Raw genomic sequence first — 19,466 nt, forward strand, 5'->3', positions numbered from 1 at the left:
ATTAATTAACTTATCTAATTTTTTTAATCTAATCAAATTAGTTAAATGAATCTTTATAAAGGAGTAGTATTAGAGAATAATAATACGAAACAGACTCCGGGCAACGAGGGGGCAATTTATCTTGAAACATGCCGCGGTTTTTAACTCAACTTGGGGTTGGATGAGTCGTGTTTCACTGTCGGTACATTTTTACTAGAAAAGACTTGAACTTTGAGACGAGAGCATCCTAACCTTCCCTCCTCATTGCTTCTCTGTAATTAATTTCTCCCTCTCTTCAGATAGACCCATAAAGTAAGTGAGAAGCAAGGCAGCGCCTCAGTTTTTCATATTATTATCATCTACATACTGCTCTTCCCCACCTAATCCTGTCAGAAACTCCGGGAAAATCGCCAGAAAGCGAGAGAAAATGAAGAAGTCCGAAGCGGTTTTCTGACCGAGTTAAAGTTCTTATTTTTTCTTTTGTCCAAATCAGGGGAAGTGATTGGGAAATTGAAGGGACCTTGATTCACGTGTCCCATCGAATCCGAAGCTTTTAGAGTTCGCCATTTTTTGGGGCCAGATCTTTGATTTGTTGCTGGAGTTCACTAGCCGATCTTTGATGTGTTGACTGGAAAGATTTGGTGGATTGAAATGTTATGCATTTTGGGCAGTGGTTTTGCTTGGATTTGAACTCAGACTCAATGCCGTTGCTTGAGTGATTCTCTGTGGAAATGTCAGCTTCTTTAGCTCCTTTCGAGCGCCCTCGGCCTGGGGCTACGAACGCTGTAAGTTTTGTTTTTTTCCGGTGTTTGGCACTGAAGAAATGAATCAGCTTGAAATATGCAGTTTTTGAATGCAGCCTTTGATATTTCTGATATCTGTGATTGGAATGGGAGTGAATGCCGGAGGGTTAACGATGCATTCTTTGATAGAAAGTTCAGGGAATTGTGATTTGCGAATTATGTTCATTCTTGCTTGAACGGGGACTCTTTAGATTTATTACAGGTCTGGGCTAATTAAGCAGAATGTTGTTAAAGGAGTAAATAATGTTAAGCGAGGCCTTTCGTGGTTTGTCTTCCATGTTAGGCTTTTACTTTGATGCGAAGGTACGTTCTAAGTTTTTCTTTAATAGATGAGATGAAATTATTCCGGAAAAATATATATTTTAATAGATGTGTTTCTTCAAAGATATAAGTGTCTCTGTATATATTGGTGAGTTGAAATTGCAATAATTAGAAGGCCGTGGGCAGTATGTGGGGAAGAATTTGACACAAGCGACGCAGCTTGACTTTTGAGTTGAATGGTGAAATAGAATAATGTAAAGTGGACCTATTAAAGTTTCTAACAAGTTATCAACCAATGGCCTAGCCCAGTCAAATGGGTTTTGTAATGGCCTTTTGGTGATGTTTAAGTCTGCATGACTTATTCTGTCAATGGTCATGTCATGGAAACTTATAATGTTTTCCGCATTGTTCTTTGAAATAGTGAATAGATTTCTTGTATGCTTGGGGGGCCTCTTCTCTATATACTCTCTGTCATAGAATACATCTCACATGAAACTATTGAAGGTTGATTATTTCTAAGTATGTCATGTAGAAAAATGAAACTGTTAATGGGCGCTAACTTTGTTATTCAGATCTTACATGTTAGAAAGAAAATGAACATGTATACATGCATGCGTGCATCCAACACATATTGATATAGATAGATAGGAGACTATACCTTTATAGGGAGGATAGCATCCTCCAGTTTAGTTGGATAAATAGTGCTCTATGCTTTCTAAGGCTGATAAAGCTTATGGGCAATGAAGGGATCGCTTGGTATGGGGGGAAGATAGTAAAGGGAGGAAGTTATATTTTTGGAAAATAGAGCAAATACTGTTGCTTGGCACGAAAAACAATTCAAGTTTACGGGAAGTTGGAAGCCCAACTTCCTAGATGACTAGAGATAGAGAATTCAACTTCCAGAGCAAAACCCAGGGAAGTACTTCCCTCGTGTTTTATAATCTTTTTCCAAAAATAGTCTTAACCAGTTAATATTAATCATAATATATTTATCTAGGAAAATGGTATCTGTGTTATTAACATTAACAAATAATTTATTTATTTAAAATAATTTCAACTTCTTGGGAAATGGCAAAATTAACAAGCAAATCATACATGAACTTTCTGGGAAGGAAGTTTCACGTCCCAGTAAGCATGATTCATTGAACCAAGGGACCCCAAGTCATTTAATGTAAAAACGGATTTCATAGGATGCAAGTTTGGTGGCATGAAAAGAGAGAAACTATTACAGCTGAGACAGAAAGAAGAGATATATAAGAAGGAATTCTTGGAATCAGGAGGAAAGATAAATTCAGCCAAATTATCCCAACCTTAACTTTTCTTGATCCACTAACTAACTTTTTGGCTTTTGGATAGTATACGATATTTTTGTCTCACATAAATTTAGAGGATGCTAACCCTCACAAAGAGGTGAGGAAGTTTACATAATCATCTAGCAAAATTAAGACTGCTAATCTATTAGACTAATGACTGGAAGATCCTACATTTTATGTGTTTTTTAATTTATAGTATTTATTTTTTGCAACATATTGAGTTGATTATTATTTTCATGACATCAAGAAGTTGGAAGTAGTAAACACTTGAGAGACCCTGAAAAATCCATCACAGCAGCAACTATTTTAAGGGGAAAAAGTAGCTATGTCTTCTTTTTCAATGTTCGGTTCTCTTTTAAATGATTATGTGTGATCTGCCAAAAGAACATGGCCTGCTAGTCTCTTGATGATTTATTAAATGCAAGGATAAGGTTAACTGGGTGGATGATAAGAGTAGGGACCGAATAGAGACAAGGCATGAAGGTAAGAAAACACATTCTAATAGCCTCTCAGAGAAAACTTTTACTACACCGTTTGCTGAACTCCATAGCGGAAACGTGGAAACATGGAATACAAAAGGAGGAAAAAAACCCTTGTAGCAGAGAAATTGGTGGGTTCTTCGTTAAGGAAAGTTATTGCATTAAGCTCAAACCAAATAGGCATATTGCTTCGAAGAGGCTTTGCCTCTAGTGGGTCATGCTCTTTTTATTCCTTCTAAAACCTCTATGCTGGTACAAGATCAATTGTTCTAAAGTAGCAGCATGCCCAAGATCTTTCAAAAGTCTGTCTATCTAGACCACCCCCCCCGGGGGTGCAACCTCTGTCTATCTAGATCTTGATACAGTAGCCAGTGTGACAGTGCAATAACTGATCACTTCATGTCTTAGAATTGCGCTAGGTTTCTATTAGAATTTCAGCCATGGTTTGTTTGGTTTGTTCGGTCAGCTTATAATTTTCTCAGATCCAAGCATCTTGAAGATTCTAAACAAAACCCTTGTGGTCAGTGCTAAGATAGTATGAAATTTGGCGATGGTTTCACTGGTTTATTATTAGAGTCAATCAATATATCTAAAGGTGTTTTTTTTTTTTTTTAAAAAAATTTAAATGTTGATCATATTGAGTGTTTTCCTGCCTGCTTCAGTGTATTTATGCGGATGTTATTGATGTCCCTCCCCCCCCCCCAAAAATGTGGTGGTTTGTACTTAAAGTGGTTTTATATGTATTGTGGTCTTAAGTGTTTGATTTTCGGTTATTTCAATCAGAACTTAGCAAATCATGATTTGTCTTGGTTTCTAACCTGTGGTATTATTTGCAGGTGTTCAAAAGTGGCCCGCTTTTCATATCTTCCAAAGGTTTGTCTTTATGTCCATTTTCCTTGTTCGTTTCCTTTTCTTTTGAAAGGAGGAAGGAGGCTATTTCTGATTTTAGAGGCCTTTTGTTTCCATGGACTTAATTGTATTATAAATAAATTAATTTTGATCTTGGGCCCGGTTTGCATGGAACGTGAGGCTAAAAGCTGCATGGTTCATGGCCTTGTGAACAACGTGGCTTTGAGTAATATATTATATATATATATATATTAATGATCAGTGATACGGAAATATTCATGGCATTCTGTTTTGAACTTTTGCAGGAATAGGCTGGAAGTCTTGGAAGAAGCGGTGGTTTATACTTACACGTACATCTTTGGTTTTCTTTAAAAATGATCCAGTTAGTATCTTGCAAATCTAGCCTATCTTTACTTGGAATCTTTTGTTCCTTGCATTCAATTCTTTTTCTGCTTCTCTGTATGAATTGGCCTTGGATATATGCATATACCATGATTTTGCAAATGGTAACATTGTGATTCATTAAACCTTTCCCTCTATCAATATCAGAATACTGATAGTTTATTCTGTTTCCCGCATTTTGTTCATTTGCATTTGTGGTTAATGATTAGGAGGTGACTTCAAAGTATAAACTTATGAGCTTATTTTAATTTGTAATGTAGAGTACCCTTCCACAGAAAGGTGGTGAAGTAAATATGACCTTGGGAGGCATTGACCTAAACAATTCAGGGAGGTAAGTTTTGTTGCTGAAATCCTTTTTGTGTAACGTTCTGATGATCTGTCTTATAATTTGAGCTTTATCTTTTAGTGTTGTTGTTAGAGAAGACAAGAAACTGCTCACTGTACTGTTTCCTGATGGACGTGATGGGAGAGCTTTCACTCTTAAGGTTCTTCATTTACTACTAAATTTCTATATGATAGGATCCAAATTCAGCTGCCTTTTTTTTTTAAATTAAAAAACGGGCATTTGAAATTGTCTGGCTATACAAATTCTTGATTATTTTCTCAAATGTTAGGCTGAGACATCAGAAGACTTGTATGAGTGGAAGACAGCTCTTGAACAAGCCCTAGCACAAGCACCAAGTGCTGCTCTCGTCATGGGTCACAATGGGATTTTTAGGAGTGATGCGAGTGATTCCCTTGAAGGGTCCTTTAATCAATGTTTGTCCTTTACCGCTGTTACATTTTAGCATATTGTCTCAATTTTAATGGCATAGTTCAATTATATATGAAGTCTCTCCTTCTATGTTTTCACGTACTTTGTATTTTTATTCTTTTTATCTTTATTTTGTTTGTTTATCCAACTTCCTGTCATCCTTATATTCACTCGTTTTTATTGGGCATCCAGGGAGGGACAAGCGTCCTGTTAAGTCTTTGGTTGTTGGAAGACCAATTCTTCTAGCATTAGAGGATATTGATGGAGGTCCATCCTTCCTTGAAAAAGCTCTTCGGTTTCTTGAGAATCATGGTAAGTAAAGAGGCTTTCAGTGCCATGACCTTGTATTTCATTTAACTTTCTGATGCCCCTCAGGTGGCAGGGACTAACATGACTAATTAGACTTACTCTCCGTGCGATGTATGATCTATATTCATGCTAAATAGGGTTAACATGGTCCTAGCTTGTCCTCGTGTCACTTCTCCTCTAGTTGGAGTATAGGTTATGCCCAGCCCCATTTTCTCAGATATGAAATTAATCCTAACCCATGTCAGAGACTCTTTGTGGAAAATTCTGCTTGTTGTTCTCCTGTTCTTAGTGAAGATATAGAAATGGAACGAAGGTGAATTTTCTCTAATAATCATCTCAGGGAACACTGGATTTATTATTTATGAGACTCACATGATGGCTGGACGGCTGGACTATTGCATCGTGGGAGCATGTGGCTTCAGCAGTACCCCATGCTAGTGTTGCTGCTTTTGACCTTACTCTTGATCGAAACTAAGCAATAGGAATCTTTTGCAGTCACAAAAGTGGTCGTTTATGTTGCAGTCAACAAGAGATTAAGAGAAAATAGAGGATATTTTTGAAAGGAAAGCGGGGCCCTTGTACATTTTCATTAATTTGGGTTGTTCTGTCTCCTAATACATGACTGCATGATGATTTAATTCTGAAACTAAGTTCATGCTGCCACGTAATATAATCTCACTCTTCAACCTGATGCTCGTGATCATTTATTGAACTAAACAAACCACTTGTATGCAACTGTTTTGAACTGTATGCTTACTTTTTTACTTCTGTAACTTCCCATATTCTTTATTCAGTAATAAATCTATTTGGTTTCTCCTTCTATACTTAGCAAATCTCCATAAATACAATCTCTGCGTCTAATTGAGGATGGCCTTGTTATTGCCAATAGTTAGAAGCAGATGACATGTGACTCTAGTGCTGGAGTCCTAAATACACAGCTCTCTAAAATCTAAATCTACATCTCTCCTAGATTCCCTAGGTCATAACTAGAGGCTTGATCACCATCAAGATGAAGCTCACTCTGTTAAAACACTACTGCACTTGTTTATTTACTTCTATTGTGTATTCTGTAAAATTCTCATCATTTAAAATATTTTCTGAAATTGAGTCCCCGCAATATGCCATGTAACATGGCCTCTGCCATGGTGTTTTTGGGGTTTTTTGCAATTGGATGCTAGTCATCATATTATCTAATTCTACAATGAGAGATTTTACAATCAGAGAATAAGTTTTATGCATGAGTAATGGTTAATTTGCCATATTCAATTTGCAGGAACTAAAGTTGAAGGAATTTTACGGCAGTCTGCAGATGTTGAGGAAGTTGATCGAAGGGTTCAGGAATATGAGCAAGGTACTGATAATTTTCTTTAAAGCCGTTGTTATCTCTATGAATGACAAGCAATATGATTTTTAAAAGGCTTGGAGTCCATATAACAAAGTCCCCTGAGCTTTCAAACCATTTGCAAGCCAAGAGGAAAAAGTACGGAAAATACTTGGATCAAGTTTCTTATATCCATTATATGAAGTTTTTCAATTATATATGGCTATATGTGATTAGAGAACTTTATATAATGGATATGAGGAACTTGATCTAATTATTTTCCAAAACGTACCAGTAGAGAGGGATACCAAGTTTCATAAAGTCAAGATATCTGACTGACATGGATTTGTGGTTTGGAGAGACAGAGAGGCATAAGGACTGTGCATTTATTCAAGGATTTTTCTCTTGTAATGAAGTCTTCATACTTCATTTTTCCTTTTTTCAATGTTTTTCCTCTCTCTCTTTCTTTGCCCCCCTTTTTACGTAGGATGAAAGTCATTTTTGGAGCAATTACTTTGTGCCTCCTTATCTTCTAAGGCAGGCAGCTGTTAAATCCTACACCTTTTATGGCATTTATACTTAAATGAAACCTAAAACCCCAAACTATTAAGAAAGCCAACCTTAGTCCGGCGTAACAAATGATTCTGTATACTAATTGGCTTGCCACTAGCCCGTCGCATAAGTGTCTTTACGTCCAGTTTTTGCAGAGTTACCCCATTCTTCAAATGAAAGACCATGAAAGATGATAGTGTGACCAAGATCCTCTGATATGCATATTATTTATTTATCCATTTATTTTTTGGACCTTGTGGGTGCCTTACTTCTCACCTATATTTCCAGGCAAGACTGAATTTGGCTCTGATGAGGATGCCCATGTTGTTGGTGACTGTGTTAAGGTATGTGCTGGTTAGTAATAACATGTTATATTGAACATACTGTTGGATGGGGAAGAAAATCCTCATCTGATATACAACATGCTCAGAAATTCCATAAAGTCGATTGTAAAGCTGCACATCCCTCAACTCTGTAAAGCACAAATGTAACTAGCAAGTGCAGATCAGGGATTTGAAAAACTTTATTGACTTCCCCCCGCCCTTTTCTTCAAAGAAAAGAAGAAATTTAATTAGATGGAGATAATTCCAAAGGAGTGGGTTAACATATTGCTTGAAACACAGCCCAAAAAAAGTAGACAAAAAACAAAAATCCAGAAGACCAGAATCATACAAATTCATTGATACATAATGCTCTCCAATCCTTCTTGTGTAAAGGAAGCTACTGGAAGAAATCATGTTCTAGACAACATAGAGTAGATATCTGAGCAGATTGCTACATTTGAAGACACTGAATTACAGCATATCCTGCGCGTGCTATAAAGCTTTGCCCTCTTAACACAAGCCAAAATTTCTAAAATTCAGAGAAACTGCTGCAAGTACTGAAAATTGAGGATAAATAAGGTTCACCAATCTTGAACAAATTGTACACTAGTGTTCTGATTCCTGTACCATACAAAAATAGATGTCCGTGATATATAAGAGCCTAAAATATGTCTTTTTTTTTTTTTTGGTTTGGTTGGGCGCTAGCTTGTCAATGCTGTGCTTATATCAGGAGGTAGCCATTGTTTTATACCTAAGAGAAATAGTGAATCCTGTGTGTCTGTTGGTCAGATTATACAATCTTTTTAACACAGCTTATTTACAGCATGTTCTAAGGGAGCTGCCATCTTCTCCAGTTCCAGCTTCATGCTGCACTGCCCTGTTGGAGGCCTATAGTAAGTTTGGATCTGAGTTCAATCTTCTTTTAATCCACGGTTTTAGTAATATTTTTTCTGTCAAATGGTTTTTAAGTTTTAAATACTACTGCATACTGTTATTCTTTGCTTATGAAACTGCTGAAGCATGGTAGAACCTTTTTTTTTTTGGCTGATATTATTTACCATGAGATGCCCATATATCCTCTAGTCGCCTCATATAACTACCATCGGAAAGCTTAGCATCTAAGCTAATGAAACCATGAAGAATCGTGTTGGTGCTCCCAAGATTTTTTTTTTTTTGGAAGCTTAAGAAGCCCCTTACAGCAATAGACTGTTAAACAACGTAGACATACTCTTATGTTGTACCATGTTATTTTATTATGATTGAAGCTTTGCTATTTTGCTATATCAAGGTTTGTTTGATTGTCACAAACCGTGGTAATGATTGTAAATTTGTGCATTTATGCATATGACTGGAAAGGGAATTTAATTTGGTTTTGTGTAGGCAAATGGTGGCCCATGCATTTAATTCTTGATCATCAGTGCTTGAATTAATTTTTCTTTAGTGAAGTTCACTGTTCAACAGCCTGCCTTATCTGTGCTGCTGTCATATTTAATATCTTTGGCACACTTGCATCTATAGATCCGGAGGTTTGCTTTTGAATCTCAGCGATTTGAGGTTCCTTTTCCTGTTGAACTTGCAGTTTATGCTTTGTTTAACTTTTAGTCAAATGCAAATTTTCTTTTCTATGAGACAATTATGCCACGTTACTTGTCTCAGCGTGTTGATTGATCTACTTAAAAATGATATGCAAGTTGCTCGTATTGAGCATCCAGTATGTCTAGTACCATAACTTTTTTCTTCCTGTACTTTCAACTATAATCTAGTATTGTTTAAATCATTTTACTTCCTAAAATGTGAATCTGAGCCAGAAGTTTATGTCATTCTTTGCTGCTCTATTTTACAAGAAATTGATCGGAAGGAAGCTAGGATCAATGCAATGCGCTCTGCAATACTTGAGACCTTTCCAGAGCCAAATCGACGTCTGTTACAGAGGTTATCTTCATATTTACTTCCTGCTTTGCCCCTTTCTCTGGTAGATCCGTTGATGATATATTACCATGCTTTTCTTCAGTTGCATTATCTTCAAAGTATTTTTCTAACTTCCAATTTACGTGGGGGTTATGATCAAAGTTGTCATCATGATAAAGATCTTATGCAAAGTTGGCCAAAAAAAAAAAAAAAGGATCTTGCTTAAAATCAACCTAGTGGACAAAAGTTTGAATCTTAGAATCACTTAAACCCTACCCTTATGACAAAAAATAAGAAAAAAAAATTTAGTTTTTAACATTCGCAAATCACAATAAGCATGATATTATCAAAATCTCATCGTGAATTTAAAATCACTGCAGTGCAAACTACTTGAACTGCAGTTATTATTTGAGAAAGTGACGTGAAATTGTGAATAATACCTCCCAATTTTTATCTGGTTAATTATATCCATATATATGCATGTGTATAATTATTTTCATGATAATTTTTATAATTGAATTCTAATCATAACAGACAACATAGAAATAGTTCTCAGTTCAGTTCTATCCAAATACACTGAGTTGTTTTTCACGAAATTATTATTACTTAGCGGCAACTTGGGAGCATTAGTCGTGGTTGTCTCATCCTCTGCAGAATTCTGAAGATGATGCATACAGTTGCTTCACATTCAAATGAGAATCGGATGACTCCATCAGCTGTTGCTGCTTGCATGGCACCTTTGCTCTTACGGCCTCTACTTGCTGGGGAATGTGAATTGGAGGATGAGTTTGATGTAAATGGTGATAGTTCTGCTCAGCTTCTTGCTGCTGCTAATGCTGCTAACAATGCTCAAGCAATTATCACCAATTTATTGGAGGAGTATGAAAGCATATTTGATGTAAGACGCTTTTCATCCATTGGTGGTCCTGGTTTGTTTCTGTTTAGTTAATGGTGAATGCAATTTAAGCTTTACGGTTGCATTTTCTCATTCTCTGTCTATGGTATTTTAAGTCATAGTTTCTCCAGTCACTTTTTTCTTTTCTTTTCTGTTTTAGATCTGTTGCTGTGATCTAGTTTTATACCTAATTTAAATTGATTGAAAAATTCCATTAAGCTTTTCATTTAGACTAGCGTATGAATAAAACTCTGGGATAACTGCAATTTGGCAATTTAAGATGACATGACTATGAATTTTCATTTTTTTAAGTTTTAGTTCTTATTCATTGGTGATATAGAAACCTTAATGTGTACTGACATTAATTTATATAGATTTTAAATCAAAGAAAGACATATATGGTGGGCAATGCTAGTAACCGAGCTGCTAAGTCTTCATCTGTTTTTCCAGGAAGAAAATATGCAAAGATGCTCCATTTCAGCAGATTCCCGGATTGAAAACAGTGGGAGTGAGGATTCCACTGATGATGATAATACAGATGTCAAAGACAACGGTTACCATGATGCAGAGAATGAAGTTGATCAAGAGACGGATGATGATGCTGATCGTGTACTCAGTGGAAAATTGAGTGAAAGTAGTGGTTATGCTGGCAGTGATCTTTATGAGTACAAGGTTTTCTCATCTAACGCCTAATTTCCCCCTTGTTTTTTTAATGTGAAAATACATTTAAAGAATGAGATTTCTTCAATTGAGAAATAGCAAGAAACCTTAAAATGAAGTAAAACAAATAATAGGCACAAACTGCTCAAAGGGTTGGGTATAGCTGACCAGTTGTACATAGGCAGTCAGTATCTTTCCAACCATATGAGTCGAAGAATCACATAATTATCATATATCCATAATGCAATTCTCCTTACTACTGTACTGTAGCTTTTGAAATAGGCTGGGACATAATGACCTTATTACAACAACCCAACTGTTTCTAATGATGCCACATTGGTTATTCCAGTTGTAATTGTTGTCAGTCATGCTATTTTAGTCCCTTTTTTTTTTTTGTTCCCTTTTCTATTATGATCGATATTATCCGCTTTTATTTTAATCAGGCTGCTGGGTTGTTATTTAGTTAGCTATTTTCGGCCCTTGTTTTTGAGGATTGCTTTGCAGCTCCCTTTGCTTCTGTGTCTGTTTATATTTGGCACAGATTCAACAAAACTTAAGCGCTGAGAATATTAAAATTCTCTGCTGGATAATCTTGAGTAAATGGAACGGTTTGTGAATCAATCTACACATTCCAACATTTTCTGATCAAAGCTTTATAGACTGTGTGAAACTATGTGCATTCCATTTGTAGCAAACCCATCGAGTATTGCAACAACAATATTTGGGCTTTTAGTGTTGTAAATTTAATTATCAAGAAATCTTTTCCTATTAGGATAGTCAGTGGGAACTAAAAGTTGTCAGAAAAAGGACAGCAAAGATCAAGAGCCCAGACTCGTGTCAATGGTTAACTATGGAAAATGAATGGAAAAGACCAGTGCGAATAGAATTAAAAAGAATTCACAAGTCATTGGTTTTGTCTATATTGTTGCATCCTTTTTTCTCCATTTACGTGTTCAAGTTGTACCCTCTTAGTTATTCTTCTTCTCTGACAACACGCAAGCTGGAAAGGAAAAAGTAATATGAAGATTTCATTTTTTTTAACCATACATTCAAGTTAGATGTGTCACGCTGTGTTGTCATATTCATAATATCTTAGTTAATATTATTCTCTTCCACCCCTTTTCAGCCATTTGGAGGTGATGACTCTGATGTTGGATCCCCTAAAGCTGAAAATGCAAAGCCGAATACAGATCCTGATACCCGACTTACTGAAGATCAAAACAGGCAGAAAAAGGGCAATGAGAGATCAGTTGATATGAAGGATGCTTCAAATATGTCACCTATCACTGAACCTTATCGTTCCATGGGTGAGATTTTATCTTCCATGGATACTGGTAACCATTCACCTGCTCCTGGGGTGGGGCCAGGTCCTGGAAAGCAAGCCAGTAAGGCTAATGGCACTAGTATCAGTTCTAAGAGGTCAACATTTTGGGGAAGGAGCAATGTGAGTTATTATTCTCTGGTATTACCTCTGCTCAATGTATCTCGTTGTTTCAAGAGTCATATGACGCAGGAAGATTTTACAGACGTAAAGATGAAGGAGGGAATGACTGGATAACGAAAATAACTTGCCCAAAATAACTAATCTCCAATGATAAGCTCATTACTATGGATTTGATCCATAGTAACATCTGTATTTAATCATACCTAAATGTTCCTGAATCTTCTAGGGTTAGTCCATTTATTGGACTGTGTTTATAATTTGAGAATTCGTGGCAATGCAGTTTTTTTTTTTTTGGGAGTATATATGCTGGTTTACCAATAGCTGGTATTTAGAATATGCCTACTTGATATTGGATTTGTATATATTTATTTTCCGGGTAAAGCCATGAGACAATTCTGAGCTGGTATCTCCAGTTTTTGTGTTCCTAAGTATAAACTAATGTTAGGTATCTGATATCGTCTATGGTTTATGCAGGCGAGAAAGACACCATCAGTGGAATCAGTTGATTCTTCTGGAGAGGAAGAGTGAGTTGCAGAATGCTGTGTGTCAATATTTCTGCATTTTGTTTTGGCTGAAAGGATATTTGTACCAATAATGCCTACGAAACTGTTAACTCAATATTCTTGTGTTTCTGGTTCCTCAGCTCTATCTAAATTTCATTTGTTCCTTGATATTGCTGTTCTTGATTCTTCAGAGGGTTCACAATCCTTGTATTGGCACCTAGGTTTTAGTTCATCCTTTTTTTGGAAAAAAATGATAATTATTGCTTTGTGGAAGCACTATAAGTATTCGAAAGAGTGATTCCTAGATAGGTCTTCTTGTTGTGCTGTGGATAGGTCCTGTAAGACACTGTACGCTCTGCATTTTGCTTCACATAACCTTTTTCCTTATCTATAAAGTAAGGTGCTTTCTTTCTTTTTTTTCTAGGTTTGCTATTCAGAGGCTAGAAATTGCAAAAAGTGATTTGCAGCAGAGAATTGCAAAGGAGGTAAATTACTTTGGATGAACTCATTTTTTCTAGTAGATTATGGAATATGGATGTTTAATTTCTAATTGGATTGGCCATGTTTTAATTTAGGCCAGAGGCAATGCAATTTTACAAGCAAGCTTAGAGAGAAGGAAGCAAGCTTTGCATGAGCGGCGCTTGGCACTTGAACAAGATGTATGCTTTTTTAATTGATTAATCTACCCCTGCCAATTTTTGACTTTGCGTTTCGTGAAAATTTGATTTTACGGTCTGATTTTTTCCTTGCCTTGTCATTTGCTTTCAGAATGCAGTAATTGTTTGGCTGATGTGGTTGACAAAACTATGTCACTTTTACTAATACGCTTAAAACAATTTGTCTGCATTCTGGAATTTTTAGGGCATGTGTTCTGTGGGTTCTGATTTCCTCTCTTATTTATGATGCCGCCATGGGTGTTTTAAGGCTCAAAGCTATTAGTTAATTACAAAAATTGGATAAGTTCAGATTATAGGGAGTTTGGCTGATTTAAAAACCAATATCTCATTCTATTCAGGGAACTAATGCCTTATTAATTACCCTGCTGTGACTGGTTGAGAATTGATGGAAGGATGTTTGAAGGCATTGATAATTCTAATATTTTAAAATGTCACTCGTGAATATAGTAGACATGGAGGCAATGAACATTATTTCTTACAATTTTGACTTGCTGCTTCTGAAAACTACATGCGTTATTGCGTTTTATTTCCGTGGACAGGATTGTTAGTGTGGACTGCACACTTCTAATAAATTGGGGAAATGCCTTCCTTCTAATATTGTTTTCTCTTTGAGATAATTTTATCTTTTACGTAGTTTTTTTAAATGAAAAATGCATTATTGTTTTACATGAAGTCAAATATATGTTTTTTCATCCCCTTTTAATATATACTGATTTCCTCCCTACTTGCAATTATTTTGTCTTCTTCCTCCCCGGTGCTGTCGAAATTCTTAAAGCTTTTCCTTTATTATGAGTTTTTATGGATGTCTGCTTGCCTTCCTTTTATATGTGATATTTAATTCATTTTCAACTTTATAGGTTTCAAGATTGCAAGAGCAGTTGCAAGCTGAGAGGGATCTTAGAGCTGCATTGGAAGTTGGTTTGAGCATGTCGTCAGGACAATTTTCCAGTTCACGTGGCATGGATTCTCAGGTTCTTACTGATTTTAGTAGAATTTGCTGTTTTTTAATAATCTATTTTGCGGTAGGCATGATCTTAAAAAATCTACTTATTTGAAGACAAGGGCTGAGCTTGAGGAGATTGCGCTTGCTGAAGCTGATGTGGCCAGGTTGAAGCAGAAAGTGGCTGAACTCCACCATCAACTTAATCAGCAGCGACAGCATCACTATGGTTCACTTGCTGATGCATGTGATCAGTATCAACATGTCCCGCATTATGCTCAGCAGTGAGTAATCAGACTTATTTTAGCATTGAAAGAGTGCGCGACTTAGATGTTAATTACTAGTTTTGCATGGCATCTGAACCTAGCTTTACCATCTTCATGTTGCTAAACAAAATTACAGTATAAATTATAATTCTGGCCATGGGTACTGTTTGATACTGTTCCCTAGGAGGTTCTGCATGAACTCGATATCATGACAGGCCGACACCATTACCTGGTATGAAGTTCAAGGGTCAAAAAACCATTTAGGGACCACGGGTGCTGCCTCAACTTCAGAAGAGACTATTTTTGTTTGTAATTGGTGCTTGAAATATTGTGCTGGGCATCGGAGTAATTGTCCCAGAAAACGAAATGAACTGATTTTGAATGGCTACTTTTCTTTTTTCATTATATTTTTGAAGTCTCCATTTCTGGACCTGAAACTATCTTCACACTGCAATTATTTTTAAAATTATATGGGGACCTTAATTTTAATTGAATGCTTTATGAATCTATTATATCCTTCAGTATCGAAGTTTTTCCGACTTGTGCAGGAGATTTCTTCAGCAAGATTTTGATACAACCCTTGCCTTTTGTAATCATGAAAGGAAACAAAGGACTGAGGTATGTATCATAGTCATTATGTTGAAAATAAGGCAAAGGTGCATGGATACCAAATTGATTAATCCATCTTCAATTTTATCCTGCGTGTAAACAGGAAAGTTTGTTGGGCACGGATTGGAGAAATATCAAAGGACAAGTATTGGCATCTGGTAGCGGTGGTAGGCAGCCTTCTCGTAAGCAATTTATAGACTCAAGTCCAAGTGATTCTAAAAGTACTGAGGCATCGACAAGCATGTCTGTAGATGACCTCAGTGCTGTTGATTCTGCCGCATTGCCCTCCACCTCAAGAGCACCTGAGGTAAAATTGTGAGATTTAAGATCAAATGTGTCCAAGAAAGTGGGTTATGTTGTAAATTACGTCAAGTTAGCTTCATGGTCTCGCATGATTTTTGAGAATACTGACTGTTTTTATGCTGCCATGCATAAGTTGTTCTATCATGTGAAACTTGTGAATGTTCTATGATTGAAAACACACACTAATAATTGTAGCATTGTGTTAATGTCAATTTAGAGGTTGTGTTGTTAACCACTCGTCATTGCATGGAATCTGAATAATAAGCCTTATTGTTCATAGCATGTAAATAGTACAGTATGCTATAACCTATATTTTACACACACACACACACACACACACACACACACACACACACACATGTATGTTGACATATTGATTGTCATATGGGTTTGGTTGTTTATATGGTAGAAATCTATGAACAGATTGTGCTAGTTGAAGATTTTTTTCTGCATTATGAGGTGCTGACTTAGCATCATTGGTTTCAGGTGATGGAATATGCAAGACACCCTTCTGTAGCGTCTTCAACCCTTGTAGAATTAACTACTCGTCTCGATTTTTTCAAGGAACGGCGTTCCCAGTTGATGGAACAGCTCCATAATCTTGACTTGAATTACGGCTCATCAGCTTCCCAAGACTTCGTCTATAAACCACCATCGCCATCATGGAGTTGACTGGCCAAATCAGTGCTTCTTTATATCGAGTGTGAAGAATTTTGTCTCACATGTACATCCTTTCCACTTAGTTGCATGTATGTATCCTGTGTTGTTCATGTACTGTTTCATACCCTCCCTTCTATTCAAATTTCCTATTTTTCTCTTTTGGCAGTGGGCAGTCATTGGAGTTTGAAAAATCCTTCGTTATAATATATTTTTCTGAAACGCCCTTCTTTCTTTAGGGAAGAGGGCAGATTGGTGTAATTATGTGTTGTGTCAATAGCTGGGGAGCTTGTTGAACTAAACCATCTGTTATGAGGAAACTTGGTGCTTTAGCTTATTTGTATGTACATAATCATTTTTATGTATCCTCTAGAACCATTGAAGAAAGCATGAAAACTAAGCACTTTGAGTGGAAATCACAGTCAACCTTTTTATCCAGTTTTGTCAAACTCCATTAGATGGGAAGAGTCTTTTTATGTATCCTTTAAGTCAGGAGAATATCAATATAATTTATAATCAAATTATAGCGTACTTCATTGACAAATCAAGTCATGCTAACAAGTTGAGTTCATGCTTTCATCATAAAAACTCTATTTCAACACAATTCTAATTTAACATTTCATAAAACTTATAAGCCATAACTTTCCATCATAAATAATATTTTCATATTAAAAATACCGACAGACACAAGCATACAAGTTGTATTCAACGTGGTTATCTCAAACAACGATTTGTGAATACATCTTGCTTAAATTCACTGAAGTTAATCTATTCATAGGAGTCAAATTTCACTAACCCATGAACTTAGAATCTCAAATCTTATTTCTTATTTCTTTTTTTGTTTTTGGGTTTACACCACTCGATAATCTGATGCCTATTGGCAACCGACTAATCTGGACTCGAGGGGTAGGAGTGCCACCAACATAAGCAGGGTTGTCCTCTCTCCCAGCGAGAGTGCTTTTCAGGACTCGAACACACATTCTCATTTTTATGGGGAGTGAACCCACTCACCAGTTCAACCAACTACCTGTTCGTTCAAATCTTATTTCTAATGTCCATTACATATGATCTGGGAAGTAAAAACATTAGTCAAGAATCAAAAGACAGAAGTCTAGTCTAAAGTGTTCATCAGATCCAACCCTAGATTTTCTTTCAATTCTCGTCCTCCCCCACAGGACTCTTGCAATCACATATTAAAATGCCACTAACGACTTCCTTTGTTCGGATAGTTTTTATTTTATTTTATTTTTCAAATTCCTTCACAAACTTCTTCAACTCTTAATATCACTTCACAAACTTCTTCATAATTTTTTTGTTGTTAACTTTAGGGTTATTCTAATTTCAGTTTTCTATAATTTTTCAAAATCTCAATTTACCTTTGGTCCTTAACATGAGAAATATTTAACTAATTTGATTATATTAAGAAAGTTAGGTAAGTTAGTTAATTATAAAAAATATCACATATTTTTTTTAAAATATTATAAGTATCTTCCTTAATATCCTTCTTTCCTTTCGTACTTAATTATGATTGAGAGAGTATCAATATGGATAATTTAAGACAAATTAATAAATACAAGAAATATGTTTTACATTTAGGATCAAAATCAACTCAACAATTAAGTTTTACATTAAAAATCAGAGGAGTATTGTTTTGCCTTTTTCCTGGAAAAAAAAAAAACTTAGTACTCTTTATCCGTCGCTCATTACTTCTATGCAGCTCAAAACCCCTAAATCCAGTCTTAAGGAATTCTTAGCATACTTTATCCCTTTTTAAACCTAAATAAACTTAACCCTAATTTGTAATTCATTCCAACCTTATACTCTCTCTCATTGTTGATATAAGATCGAGTTGACCAATCTCAAAAAAATAAAAAAAGTTACTAAATTACTTTAAACTATTTATATTTATTATTTTTTTTCTAAATTAGATTGTTTCACTTATTAATTCATATAGGGTAAAGGTGCGCAAAACACCCTGATCTATTTTTAAAGATATACTCAGCATCCTAAACTATTTAATGGTGTAATTTTACCCTTTATCTATTAAAATTGGAGCAATCTCATCTAAAACTTAACACCCGTTTAACTCCGTTATTTCTTTTAACAGTTAGCCATTTGCCCTTTTTCTTAATGACACATAATCCTTTGAGCGTCAGAGGAGGCGATTGAATTGATGGGGGGCACACTGTTCATCGTCTTCTTCGTGGAGGCACAATTGAGGGAGCACGGTTCATCTCTCTCCTTCTCTCTCTATCTTTGTCTAAGCGGCCATGGAGAAAAGTGTTGGCTTTATAATTTTTCTTTGAGCTCTTCAAAATTTGTTCTGGGTGAAAGCAGCTATAATTAGATCTAGGGAAAAACTATCTAATATTCTCAAGTTTTTGCTTTCTTCACCTGAGCAACCTAGGAAAGTACGGTTTTGTTTCAAATTCACTTTTTTTTTATCTCTACTGAAGTGATAGCATATTTGTTTTCTCAAGTAAAATAACTAAGTTGGTTAGAATACCTCAAATGACTGGAAGCTTATGAAGTTAGAACCTTGTCCTCTAATCCTTTCTCCCATTAAACACCCATGAAGAAGATGATGAACAGTGCTCCATTGAAAATACCTCCTTTGCCGCTCTAAAGATGACGTGTCATTTGAAAAATTAAAAAGCAAATGGCTAGTTGTGAGAGGAGATAACAGAGTTAGAGAGATGTTAGGTTTGGGTTCAGATTGCTCCAATTTTATTAGATGAGAGCAAAATTGCACTATCAAATAGTTTAGGGTGCTAGATACACCCTAAAAATTGTTTAGGGTTGATGAGTGTATTTTACCCATCGTATATAATCTAATAATTCACAAAAGTATTTTAAAGAAATCATATAATATATGTTATAATTAAATGATTTAGTAATTTTCTTACAGAGTTCTTCACAGGATGGGATGGGAAGAGATGTGACATCTTATTTTTTTTTTTGAAAACAATATTGTAATTTTTTGTATGAATTTTTTTATGTTATAATGTTTTTTTTTCATTGGGCTTTTAAAGATAAAAATATTATAAAAAATATTATGTTAAAAGTTAATTATATAATATAAAAAAGGTGTAACAATAATACTGTAAAAAAAATACCCTAAAAAAATTGTATAATGGCTTTATGAATTATTTTATTGAAGAATGAGATTTTGTTGAGATAACACTGCAACTAAGAGCTAAAAATTACTATAAAAATCATTTATTATTATTAATAAATAAATTAAATAATCTAATAATAA

General features: G+C 35.4%; 1 protein-coding gene across 2 annotated transcripts; it reads left to right on the top strand.

The window, feature by feature from the left end:
• The first annotated feature begins 241 nt into the window (after window positions 1-241).
• On the top strand, window positions 242-16,623 carry LOC114759041 (rho GTPase-activating protein 7). 2 transcript variants are annotated; one of them, XM_028948143.1, is made up of 22 exons: window positions 242-764; window positions 3,672-3,708; window positions 3,990-4,066; window positions 4,347-4,417; window positions 4,493-4,571; window positions 4,701-4,845; window positions 5,033-5,152; window positions 6,423-6,500; window positions 7,311-7,366; window positions 8,169-8,238; window positions 9,190-9,277; window positions 9,908-10,151; window positions 10,599-10,820; window positions 11,935-12,252; window positions 12,727-12,776; window positions 13,180-13,240; window positions 13,331-13,414; window positions 14,290-14,403; window positions 14,490-14,656; window positions 15,187-15,256; window positions 15,351-15,554; window positions 16,037-16,623. In XM_028948143.1, the coding sequence occupies exons 1-22, from the start codon at window positions 711-713 to the stop codon at window positions 16,220-16,222; spliced, it is 2,595 nt and encodes an 864-aa protein (XP_028803976.1). In that variant the 5' UTR covers window positions 242-710; the 3' UTR covers window positions 16,223-16,623. The 2 variants fall into 2 exon arrangements, with proteins under 2 accessions (XP_028803976.1, XP_028803977.1); XM_028948144.1 differs by lacking the exons at window positions 242-764; window positions 3,672-3,708; window positions 3,990-4,066; window positions 4,347-4,417; window positions 4,493-4,571 and adding an exon at window positions 849-859 and having other exon boundaries at window positions 4,714-4,845.
• Window positions 16,624-19,466: the final 2,843 nt, after the last annotated feature.

This window comes from Neltuma alba, unplaced genomic scaffold (genome assembly GCF_004799145.2).
Source record: "Neltuma alba isolate B1F8T4 unplaced genomic scaffold, ASM479914v2 tig00010783_pilon, whole genome shotgun sequence".
Classification (NCBI taxonomy): Eukaryota; Viridiplantae; Streptophyta; class Magnoliopsida; order Fabales; family Fabaceae; genus Neltuma; species Neltuma alba.